Source organism: Mchenga conophoros, linkage group LG4 (assembly GCF_057382185.1).
Source record: "Mchenga conophoros isolate Kocher_MC1m ecotype Shallow Benthic linkage group LG4, M_conophoros_male_GT1.1, whole genome shotgun sequence".
Taxonomy (NCBI): Eukaryota; Metazoa; Chordata; class Actinopteri; order Cichliformes; family Cichlidae; genus Mchenga; species Mchenga conophoros.
The window spans coordinates 4,440,336-4,453,292 of NC_140529.1; the positions used below are offsets into that span (position 1 = coordinate 4,440,336).

Here is a 12,957-nt window from a genome sequence, read left to right on the forward strand (position 1 = left end):
GTCTGATTGGCTGGAGCCGAGCGCATCCAAAACTAACAGGAGTGGTGAATGAATCTATAAATGTGTTTTACGTGTGAAATGAAAATAATAAACCTAACAAAGGATTATGTACGTTAAATCTGCGCACTTTCAGATCGTGAATCAGTTTGGAAAACACTGTGTGATGGCCACAACATGAAGCCATTTTATTGTTGAATTATCAGTGATACTTTCACGTGTTTTTGTTGAGAAATGTTAACGATGTCATTAAAAGAAAGCATTAAATTAGGGAGAAAAACCCGTTCGCGGAGAGGGTCCCCGGGTCTCCAGTTAGATTGTGCTTCACGGCGTCATGTTTCGCCGTGACGGGGTTATTATTGGAGTAAATGGATGGCTGGAGCCTCTGCTCGAAGCATCTCTGATCGCCGCGAGCACGTTCATATTGGAATGAATTGACAACCCACAGCGTCACATAAAAACGTGGAAGGGTACCTTAGGCGTCAGCATGAGAAGTTAAGGGACGTGACAAATCGTCATTATTTTACGCGTCGGGAGTGAGAACGGGTTGGTAAAAGAGGGAATTTTACTTCAGCCACAGAAATCCTAAACAGGAAGGAGGAGCAGAGTTACAGTGGATCACTATCCAGCAGGGAAACAAGGTTTATTTCAATTTCTTGGCCATGAGTGAGATTTACTGAGTGGGCAAATTAGGGAGACGACACCATCAGATCCCGAGCCCTCCATGTGTTAATCAAGAGACGGCTGCTGTGCTACATCCATAAATAATGAATAAATTAGGAGCTAAAGCTGAAAGGACAGTTTATTTGTACCATCTTCACGTGAACACATTCAAGAACATCACAGATGAAGAAACATTAAAAACTTCCACACTACATAAAGCAAGAAAAATAGTTTTTTTTTCAGGTGGTTTCAGAAAAACAGAAACATCAAACATCTCCAAGACTCTCTTTGAAAGAACTAAAATCCTTTGTTCTCATGGTCCAATCATGAGTGAACTCCCCGATGAAGCCTTGTGTGCTAAAACATGTCAGAGTTTCAAAGGTTAAACATGAGTTTCCAAAACGTTTTGCTGGAGAACAATGAACTATTTGACTGAGTTTCAATCATTTACAGACGAGCAAAACCAGGACAGAGAAAAAAGGACAAAACTGACTCAGTAAAACAACAGAAAAGAAGATCCCATGTAGATCTGTATTAGAGCTGGGCGATATGAGATTTTTTCATATCACGATATGTTTTTTTCATTTCAGGCGATAACGATATCTATCACGATATAAGCCAAATAACTATATTTGTAAGATTTAAATGTGCCGTTGCTCACAAGTAAAATGTGAAATAATCAGCAGCTTGTTTTTATTTAAATATTTATTTCCCATAATAAGTTCAACAGGGTAGATGTACTTAAGGAACATGAGACTTTTTCAGATAGATAAAGGCAAATATTGCAAACTACACAAAAGGCAGCCGCTAAAGCGTTTAAGTTTCAAAATAGAACAAACGAAACAGACTAAATTGTCAATTCCACTTAGAAACAAAATATTAATTCTAAAAATAAATCTTAGTTTGTTTTACAGAAGAACAGACAAAACTGACTAACTTTTGTCAATATCAAATAAACTGAGAACTAAAAGGAAATTCTCAATCTCTCCTTGTTGTATAGCTTAGCTTTTCAAACAGTTTTAACAGTTACTTTCGTCTGACAAAAGCCGAATGACGAATTAGCGCTTCCAGTCAGAGACTGAGGCTACGTCCACACGTACACGGGTATTTTTGAAAACGGAGATTTTCCGTTTTCGTTTTAAAAATAATCCCGTCCACACATAAAGGCAGAAATGAAGGAAAACGCTGCTATGAACATGCCAAAGCAGCAGGTGGCGCTAGATTCCTAACCGTGCAGAAATGTTGGCCAATCAGAAGTCTAGAAGCCTCGGTGGGAAAAAGTAAACAAAGCTGGGGCACAGAAGCAGAACCGAGTCGTATGTGTGGAGGGACAGTAACTGTGTGTATATGTAAGCATTTAAACACTGCAGAGAGTAGAATTAACAGTAACAGTATTGTAGAAATTCATTTCACCGAAACAATAACGTGGCGCACAGTGTGACGCATGCACCAGTTTATTGTATTTCCAGACTTGCTTTCGGCACATTTACAGTGCACGCTACTCTGTTTTTTGTCAGACTTGAAATAGCCGAAATACCTTCACACTACGGAACTTCTATGGCTCTTCCGTTCGACAATCTCTCCGGCATTGCAACCATCATCTGTTTTCTCTTCGGTCACGCTCGGTTGATTTTTCTAGTCGGCACACTCATTTCCTCCATTACGCGCTGGCTCCATTACCCGCTGGCTGCTTCCCAAACACAAACACGTGTGGCTTGGCACTTGTGCTGTACGTAACAAGTCACGCGACGTGACGCTGCGGCTGTGATTGGTTCGGCTCTGCGCTACTTAATTTGGATTGGCTGACCTTTTTTTTTTTTTTTTTAAAGAGGACAAGAGCGGCGAAGTCTATCGCGATAGCTTAATTTCTCTATCGAGTAAAAGTTATATCGCGATACATATCGTTATCGTTCTATCGCCCAGCTCTAATCTGTATTATGTAGAAGTTCAGCCCAGCAACCAGTTCAGTTCAACACAAGTTTAAATGATTCTATCTGAACTCTGTGGAGCCTGATCTCAAGCTTTTTGAGTCCGACACAGAAACCAGAGGATCTTTCTGTGTCTTCAGATTCACTGTGATCCAGTGATGGGAGTGATTTCAGCCCTGAGTGATCGCGCTGATGTTTGCACAGAGCAGACAATGAGGTGAATGTTTGGGCACATTGGTAACAGTGAAACAGTTTATTAGTAACGTGGGATCGTTTGTGTGCAGAGTATGAACTGAGATTCCTGAAGCTCTTGTCACACTGGTCACAGCTGTAGTTTCCTTCCATGTGCGTACGTTCATGCCTGTTACGACCATGTGAATGTGAGAAGCTTCTCTCACAGTGTCTGCACTTGTGTGGTTTCTCTCCTGTGTGGACTCGTTTGTGTCTTTTAAGTTCACCTTCAGTGGTGAAGGATGACCCACACTGATCACAGAGGTGCTTTTTAACCCCACTGTGAATCAGTTCATGTGTTTTTAATCCACCTGATGTGGGGAAGCTTCTCCCACATTCTTTGCAGTATTTCAGTTTGTCTCCAGTGTGTCTACGTTGATGTACTTTTAGGGTATTTTGCTGACTGAAGATTTTTCCACAGAGGTCACAAAGAAAGTCTTTCCCACCACCACGGTGATGACAGGGTTGAGAACTGGATCCATCTGTGTCGCTCTGCTTCTAAACAAAGACACAAAGACAGTGTAAGTCAGTCCTTCAACATTTGTATCCTGAACGTCGCCTGAAATAAAGAGCATCTCTGCAGACGTCCAACTACATTTGACTGTTTCAGTTAACACACTCAGTTTACTGGGCTGCAATAACTACAATACTACCACCATAATACTACAGTAATACTAAAATCATAACTGAAAGGAAAATCTGAATAATCACTCAGAGCTGCTTTTCCATGCAGTAGAATTGCTAACATGCTAACACAGTTTAATGAGCAGAGTTGTTCCAAACAGTCAGGCTAAAATGACAAGATAACAATATAAATACATACCTCACAGTAGCTGCACTTGTAGAGTCTCTTTCTGGTGTGGATCTGTTGGTGTCGTCTCAGGTGACGTGGAGATTTAAAAGTCTTCTCACACAGGTCACATTGATAAGGTCTCTCCTCAGTGTGGGTAAACATGTGTTGTTGTAACTGTGCGTCTGTTGTAAAGTATTTGCCACACTGTTCACAGCAGTACACATCATGTCTGGTGTGAATGCGTAGATGTTCATTTCGGTGCCCTCTTTGGCTGAAAGTTTTTCCACAGATGTCACAGCTGTATGCCTTAATTCCAGAGTGGGTAACTAGATGCTTCTGTAAGCTGCTACTGCGAGTAAAAGCTCTGCCACACTGATCACAGCTGTACGCTTTAACTCCACTGTGGATGAGTTGGTGTCTTTTTAGGGAACGCTTCAAGGAAAAAGACTTTCCACACATGTTACAGCTGAACGGTCTCTCTCCAGTGTGGATGACCTGATGATGTTTTAGTGAAGCCTTCTCAGTAAAACCCTTCCCACACTCGTCACAGGTGTATGCCTTAATTCCAGAGTGGGTAACTAGATGACTCTGTAAGTGGCTACTGCGAGTAAAAGCTCTGCCACACTGATCACAGCTGTATGCCTTAATTCCAGAGTGGGTAACTAGATGACTCTGTAAGTGGCTACTGCGAGTAAAAGCTCTGCCACACTGATCACAGCTGTATGGCTTAATTCCAGAGTGGGTAACTAGATGACTCTGTAAGCTGCTACTGTGAGTAAAAGCTCTGCCACACTGATCACAGCTGTACGCTTTAACTCCACTGTGGATGAGTTGGTGTGTTTTTAGGGAACGCATCCAGGAAAAAGACTTTCCACACTGTTCACAGCTGAACGGTCTCTCTCCAGTGTGGATGACCTGATGCTGTTTTAGTGAAGCCTTCAGAGTAAACTCCATCCCACACTCGTCACAGGTGTGTTTTTTCTCTCCCTTTCTTCTGTGAGGTTTGTCGGCCTCCTGAGAGCGCTGACTTCTGGCTCCATGTTGGTCCTGCAGTGACAGAGATACAAACAGAGGCAGTGAGTGAAATGCAGTCGTGGAACAAACTCAGCCTTCAAACTCCATTAACACTAGTTTTAAACCTGGAGGTGGAGCGTGGCACCAAACACCTTAAAGGTCTCTTATCCCCACCTGCTGGTAGTTCTAACACATTACATCCAACCTGCTGTTAAAGATAATTCATGACTGTTCAAACACTAAAATCATGCACACACACACACACACACACACACACACACACACACACACACATTATTTTATAATTTAGATTATTTTGTTGGTTCCTATTACATATTTCTATAATTTGTATAGATTTATACAGAATTATTCAGTGATAATAAATCCTGTTTGTTTATTCTAAAGGAACCCCGTTAGCTTCCACAACAGATGTTGCTCGTCTTCCGTCAAATACTCACATAAAATATTACACAATAAAGTGGATTCAAGATATCCACATAATTTCACTCTTACATCCACAGTGAGGTTTCACAATTGTTCAAATATAAGCAATCAATAATAATAATATCAATAACATTGAGGCACATTACACAAATTTCAAAAACAAATCATGTCTTACAATATTTACAACAACTAAAAGCTCTGTAAATCGGCTTTTAAGTGTTCATTGAAGTTTTGAATAATTCTCTAATTTTTTAAGGCAACTTATTCCACTTAAAAGTTGCTCTAAATGTAACAGTTTTACAAAACGTTACTTTTAACTCGAGCATTTACTAAATTGCAGTTTGTTGAAAACTGTGTAATATGATGATGTATTTCATCTGGATACTGCAGCTGAGCAGAATAAATGTGGTGTGTTTAACAGAATTGCTTTCTTTAGAACTACAAGTAAGCCATAGAATATTTTAGCCTGTACAGGAAGCCAAGAAAGGTTATTATGCATTTGATCAATATTAGTATAGTATGAACATCTTCACACTAATCTGGACGCCTTATTCTGGACTAACTGAAGTCTGTTAAGATCTGTCTTATTAGCTGCTGACCAAATGATTGAACAATACTCCAGATGAGACATTACTAGTGCATTAATGACATCTTTCATAATGAAGAAGTGATACACAAAGAGCATTTCATAGCCATAGCTATGCCTTGTCGGCAGAGTTATGTGACATTAGTGATGTTTGTACTTTCAGCGTTAACTTGGTTTTAAAGCCTTTAAAATATACGCCGTTCAATAGTCGACCTTAATCTGACAGAGATTGTGATGATTTTGTGGATAATTAAAGTCAGTCATATATCCACAAACACAACAAGCTGAAAGTCAGTGATGCTGCTCGGTTTGCAGTCCTGAACATCACGGCACAAGCAGGATTCACTGCACTGTTAATGTTAGCTGTGTTATATTGCTGCCTCTGTTCGGTGGTGTCGAGCCAAACGCACTTTAACGTGTGTTTGAACGAGCTGACGGTTCACTCGTTAAGCTGAAAGAAAGATGCTTTAATCACAGCAGTCACACATGTGTCCACTGCACCATCTGGAACTCTTCTTGTTTACACTCGTAATAACACAAACACTAAATCCTGCTTCTCTGTGCTGTTGTGTAGCAGTGTGTACACCTGAGACTGTCACCTGTCTGTCTGTCCTGCACTCTCTCTCTGTTTCTTTCTCTCTGATTGTGGAATAAAAGTATGAACGTGTGTTTATAAGTTACACTTGTGTTTGAATCCTGCAGCTTATCACACATTTGATTTCCATGTGTGACACCTGCAAGTGTCCAGAGTGAGGACAGACTGAGGGACCCACTGCTGCACATCATCTGTGAGGCTTTGCAGCCCTGATGATCCACCAGGACAAACTCAGCAGTGTGTGAGGAAGAGGAGGAGGAAGAGCCAGCAGCAGCTGACAGATGGAGAGAATAGACAGACTGTTCCCTGTTTGTGAAGGACTGCTAGGAAAGTTTAACATAACTGTCTGTGCTGAATCAGTCTTATTAGGTAATGTTCACATAATGTGATCATCCCAGTGTTTCCAGTGTGGGAGAAAGTACTCAGAGTACTCAGGGCCTTCAAGTTACACACTATGAAAGGCAGCAACAAGTTTAATGTTCAGAAACCTAAAGTCTGTATCAGCAGCAGAATGGAGCTAAAATAAATGTTGGTTTCAGTTCTATGAAGCTTTGAGTATTTTGGATCAGTAGCTGCTGTGTGTGTTGCATCATATTGCTGTAATTGTTTATATGCTTTATATATTCTGAGCTAAGTTGATCTATAGTGTTACATCATATTCTATAAGGATGTTATGTGTTTGTAGACTTTCTGCCCAGTTTGACCCATTTAGCAGACGTCAGCCTGTTTAAGGCTCTGATATCTATTCTGTGTGACTTACAGCAGTTATGACATGGTCTGATTTTCTCACCCAATAAAGGAATATTTCATATATCAGTCTGCTCTTCATTCTATCAGACACAGTTATCACAGCTCCTACATTTGCTTTTACACATGTATGTAAGCATTGAGCCAAATTTAGTACCAACATATTAAATGAACAATATTTGTCTCTTATGTATAACACATCTGTATACACACTGTCACAGATACTTGTCTGTGAGTGAAGTGATTAATATAATAACTATAATATTGGCCATATTATATTTACATTACCACAGTGAGATGACTTTAGTCTCATGAACAACATCAGCTAATTGTTATTTACAGCTAATCTTAAACGACTGTTCAGCACAGAAATGAAGCCCAACAATCATGTTTCACAGTCCTGTGGTCTCAGCCTCAGATACTCATCAAATCACACAGAGCTCATGTAGAAACAAATGAACTAAATATGTTCTCCTTCATTTCTGTCAAACACAGCTGTATGAAACGTTTCCAGCTGTTAGTATCATGGTTGCTAGGCAACCTGGGCAGCGCGACGGAGGCTAGACGTCCCATTTCACGAGCCTACGAGCCTCGCACTTCGGCCTTAGCGGCCTTTGAGTACGCGGCCCTTGAGGACTTTAAAGCTGCAGAACCTGAATCGGGATACAGCCATGATGATCTCCAGCCTCGTGCTCGCCAACATTCTCACCTGAGTTAAGAAGACGATCACTGAAATGGTCTCAGCAGGTCCTTTGATGACAGCAATGAAATGCAGTGGTAAGGCTTTTTGGGGATTAAGTTCGTTTTCATGGCAAAGAAGGACGATGCAGTTCATCTGATCACTCCTCATAACATTCTGGAGTGCAGGCAAAATGCTATTATAAAAACTTAAGCAGCAACTTCTCCAGGTTCCAATATTTATGCAATTCTCAAACCTTTTGGCCACGACTGTATAACCTCTTCTGAAGTTTAGTGGATATTATACATGGTTATGCTCAGGATGTGTCGGCCAGTTTCCACTGGAAACGCCTTTTGGTTAAACTGTCAGCGAGGAATTTGCATTTGCACTGTTACATTTTTATATAACTTTAATGCACATAAACAACAGCTGCTTGTTTCAGTGAAAATACATTGATGGCTTTTTAATAAAGTTGTGCAGCTGTAAAGTATTTTGTCTGCTGTCAATTCTATCGTCAGCTACATCGTTATGGCAAATGTTCAGATGTATATGGTGATAAATATCTTTGGTCACATGGTCCTGCTCTGTCTGTCACCTTCTGTGTTGAGCTCATTGTTTCCTCTGTAGTGGCTGAGCTGAGTCCAAGTAGCTGAAAATGTTCCTCTGCTGCTCCGTCAGACTCTCCTCCTCCTGCTGATCAGCTGGGACACAAAACAGATCTTTGTTAGGCTCCACACTGCACTGAAGAGTCAAAGTGTCTCATATGTTCATCTGACAAGTAAAAGAACACATTTTTGTTTCCCGAGGTGGGCAACTTGTTGGAAACAAACACAAAAGCTTTGAGCACTGATACCTGCCATTGCTGGCTTTGAAAGATGCAACGCCAGCAATGTGGATTGTCAAGACTCAAACCAATCATCAAGCAAAGACAACAGGGATCATTTGTTTCTGTTTATTTAGCATTCACAGCATTTGTAGTTGCCTTCTGTGCAGGGGAAGTCCACGCACACTGTGTGGTACCGCCATCCGCAGAAGGTGCATTCAACCTCTGTAAGAGAAACGAGGTTGTCTGAGACTGAAATGATATTCACTAAAGAAGTGGGGATTTGTAAAACTTCAAGTGTATGATAAGGTGAAAACAAATACACAACTGCATGTCATGTAGTTGAAGGTTTTTTTTCTTTTGGAAGACCGGAAAACACTGAAAGTTACAAATTAGTCCTTTATTTATCCAGGTAAAAAAAAATCTCATTAAGATTAAAAATCTCATTTCCAAGAGAGACCTGGCGTCATGGCAACACAAGTCACATACCACACAGGTATATAACATTTAAAACAAACACAATATCCCAACATGTGTAACAAATGTATTGTGCTTGAAACAAATTCAGAATAGGTGATAAAGCAGCTGCACATGTGTGTCACGAGTAAATCTGGCTGTATAACAAACAGAAACAAGTGATCCTGCTGTCTTTGCTCAATGGTTGGTTTGAGTCTTGACAATCCACATTGCTGCCATCTTTCAATATGTTTGAATGCACCAGTGTAAGTGCAGCCACTCAGACTCAATGTGTTCATAGAAACAGGTGCAGATGTGTCACGAGTTCATCCAGCAGTAGCTATGGCACTTGGCCACAGGGGGCAGCAGTGGACTGACCTGCATTTGAGACTGCTCCAGCTGCTGTGACAGTCAGTAGATCTGCTACAAATTGCAGATCATATGCAAGTTTTGAAATGACATTATAAATATTCCTAACTTAGCCACGGCAGCCATGTTGATGTATTACCTATATTGGCTGAAAATGTTCATTTGCAGAGAAAAGACACAGGCAGACTGTGCTTACAGGATGTTACATGTTATTATGTGATGTTACTGAAATCATCATGAATAACAGGAGTGGTGATTCCTGTAACTTTGTGTATATAATTTGGCATTTCTTACTGATGCAGGCCAAAAATAAATACATAAACTGAGCACCTGATGGCTTTGAACTTTTGTTGTCCATCTGCCATTGGTTTGAATTTTGCGCTCCAGTACAAACACAAATCCCCCAACCCGAGGATCAGCACAATTAACCTAACAGACCTACACCTTAGTTCACAGATTCACTTTGTCTAAGGTTGATTTCTGGGATTTCACACAACCCAGGATTCAGATCGTGAATCCATGATGGGCTTGGATTTACATCATTATAAATGAAATGTGCTCTACTTGGAAGCAGCCGGCCCCGCCCCTTTTGACGGGTTGTGTGAGACTTTAAATCATCAAACTGTAAATTATAAATTAAATTGTTATTGATCCTTTACCCCGAGTCCTAAAGTGTAGATTTATTTTCTTACTCTTCTTATATTTATTGTTTGTTTACTTGCACCGCTGTAACTGCAGCCTCGTCGTCTCGTCTCTATATGCTGGACTGTCTGTAGCGGAGATGACAATAAAGTTTACTTTGACTTCAGCAGCGCGCAGGCGCACCGAGGGCTCTCGCGCTAACTTTATAGAATGTAGAAAAAACATGGGTGCAGATTATAAGTCTGTATCATAATATCTGTTTGTTGTTTTTATTTTGTTTTGCGAGTTGGTTATTAGATGCCGCTCCAGCCAGCCAGAGACTCCCCGCCGCCCCGCCCTCTCCTCCCTGTGCCGCCAGCAGCAGGCGCACCTCGCAAACGGAGGGCGCCCTTACTCCCAGCAAATGGCTGATAGAAAACCGATCGGTGCCTACGAATTTCCCAATATGCGCTGGCATGACGTCGGGGAAGCATGGGTACGACCGATTATTTTATTTTTTTCTTGCCCGTGATGCCCCCCCCACCACGATGCATTCTATTGGTTTGCACACTTACACACACCCAGCTGTGGTTTCCTGTTTTGCTGGACTCTGGAGAGCCCCGCCTTTAACGCTCTTCTCTCACAGAGAGCAACAGAAAACTTGGAAAAACTCCAGATTGACTGAACTCAGTTCAAAGTTACCTTGACACCTTTAGATGTGAGACGTAGTGATGGTCCGCTTGAAGCTGACGCTCCGGTGCGTGTGTCAGAAAGATCAACGCGCTGCTTCAGAAGCACCGTGTCGAGGCTTGATTCGTTTGGCCAGAGTCACGTGATCAGTGACGTCTGAAGCTTCCTTTAGAACGTACCTTTTTTTAAATCGAACTTTATTGAAACACAATGAGTATACAACATACAAACAGATGAAGTTTACAAAAGAACAGAACATGAACATACAGAACCAGGAGTAAAAAAATGATGATATGAGGAGGCGAAAAAAATCTACATATAAATATTGTTCTGAGAGGCTTTTTGTTGGTTGAGTCTGAAATTGATTGTATGTACAATTCATATCCTTATAAAACGGCAGAAATATGGTGTTTTATTAATAAACTTACATTTATGGATATAAAATAGCTAAAAGTATTAACAAATTTTTTATAAAAAAAACATTTATCATTCTTCCTGGGGAACTTAAAGAAACAGAATAAAACATTTTCCCATCGTAAAGAAAACTCCCTTAAAATATAGACAATAACAAAACTGCTAAATTCTTCCAGAATCTCTGTGTAGAGGAACCAAAAGAGATGTGCCACAGTTTCTGGATGATCCCCACAGAAAGTTCAATTAGTATTTATGTCTCTTTTAAATGTTACCATATAGTGACTGGCTGGGTCACATTTATGAAGAATTTTATATGAGATTTCCTTCACCTTGTTCACAATTAGATATTTATGGGATCATCCAGACTGTCTTCCAGGTGATATCTGGAACATGTCGGTTCCAGTAAGATATTCTATATATGGGAGAGAGACGATATCTTCTTGGAATAAACTACGTATTCTCTTATTGCTGTTACCAAGTTCCTGTGAAAAGCAGATTTTTCCCACTGCTGACTCAGCTGGATCAGGGAGAGTGACTGAGGCAGATATTGAGCTGTCAGTGTTTTTATATAACATTAAAGTCCCTGAGGGTATGGCACCAAGCACCATTGAGAATTCCCTACCACCACTTCCCCTGCCAGTGGCGGACTCCCTCAGGTGTCGGTGCATTGGTGGTTCTTTGTGTGTGGGGATGGGTGTCCAGGTACACACCGGCTCACTCCCTGGTGACCGCTTATCGGGGCCTGGAGCCTGGGGCTCGCTCGGGCCACTTTGGAGGTGGGGTGCCCCCGGCCTCTCGGCCTGGGGCTCGGTCACTCAGGCACAGCTGGCTGCCGGCGGAGCTCACGGGCGCGTCACTGCAACTCCCCCTGGCTTCTGCTCCGCGGCTGCTGAGTGAGCCCTCATCTGGGACTCTCCTCAGCTCTTTCTGGGACAGTGGCGCGGCTGCCCCTCTGTTGGTCTTCCATGGTCTCTTGTGTTCTGGGGGCCTCTGGATGTCTCGAGTTTTGATCTCCTCCATACCTGCTTCATGCCCTGGAGGACGGGGCTGTGGCCCCCCCACACCCTCTAGCAGATCATTACATGGAGAAACCTTTGGAATGCAAGCATGCTGATCCACACAGGTATGCACACAGGTGTACACACGGGTATTCACAGACGCGGACTACAGCTTTCTTGGCTGCTGCCTCAAAGCACATTGTGCACTGTCTATCTTGCGTGCTGCACAATATCGTTTATTATTTAGTATCTACTGATATCTACTGCTAGCTAGTTTATTGTGATGGTGCTGTTTTTTTATTATGTTGCTCTTTGTTGTTTGCTTTCTCTTCTGTTTTTTTTCTCCATACAGGTGACCCAGGTGTTTGTTTTTTCTCTCTTCCCCCCCTTTCTCACCGTCTCTTCTCCCCTTTGGTTTTCTTTCTCTCCCTCTTTCTTTCATTCTTTCTCCCTGTCCTATCCCCCAGTCATGTCTGTCCCGTTTGTAGCAACTGAAAATAAAATAAATTCATAATTATAATAAAGGTCAATCAAATGGACCAATATGGCAAGGCCATGATGATCCACTTGGTAAAATAAATCCGCTTGGCATCTTTCTTGGCCTTAAGACAACAATTCTGATGCTAAAGATCCAAACGGGACAAAAAAAAAAAAAAAATCAAGCACATTGTCCTAACCTTAACACCATAATGTTTAACAGTTAATACCCTCAAGTTGAAGGATAACCACCCAACACTAGAAGTACCCACTGATGTTTTCTAGAGACCTTTGAAAGATACACTCTCAGAAAAGATGTCTTACCCACTTTTTGTGTTCATGTATTTTAAAACGCACACACACAAATAATTGAGCACATTATTCTCCAATCACGTTGCAATCTGTGTCCACCATTATTCTATTTTTAACTGT

At 41.4% G+C, this 12,957-nt stretch overlaps 1 protein-coding gene across 2 annotated transcripts; it reads right to left on the reverse strand.

Moving 5' to 3' along the window:
• Window positions 1-10,748, reverse strand: LOC146575338 (uncharacterized). 2 transcript variants are annotated; one of them, XM_085269980.1, is made up of 4 exons: window positions 10,649-10,748; window positions 8,273-8,378; window positions 3,643-4,659; window positions 1-3,317 (listed from the first exon to the last, which is right to left on the reverse strand). In XM_085269980.1, the coding sequence occupies exons 2-4, from the start codon at window positions 8,288-8,290 to the stop codon at window positions 2,625-2,627; spliced, it is 1,728 nt and encodes a 575-aa protein (XP_085126106.1). In that variant the 5' UTR covers window positions 8,291-8,378; window positions 10,649-10,748; the 3' UTR covers window positions 1-2,624. The 2 variants fall into 2 exon arrangements, with proteins under 2 accessions (XP_085126106.1, XP_085126107.1); XM_085269981.1 differs by lacking the exon at window positions 10,649-10,748 and adding an exon at window positions 8,531-8,658.
• Between the last annotated feature and the right edge of the window lie 2,209 nt (window positions 10,749-12,957).

Excerpts from the sequence above, each read along its gene's own strand:
- LOC146575338 (XM_085269980.1), bottom strand. Across the intron at positions 3,318-3,642 it reads ACAAGTGCAGCTACTGTGAG|AAGCAGAGCGACACAGATGG; the intron begins GTATGTATTTAT and ends GTCTTTGTTTAG.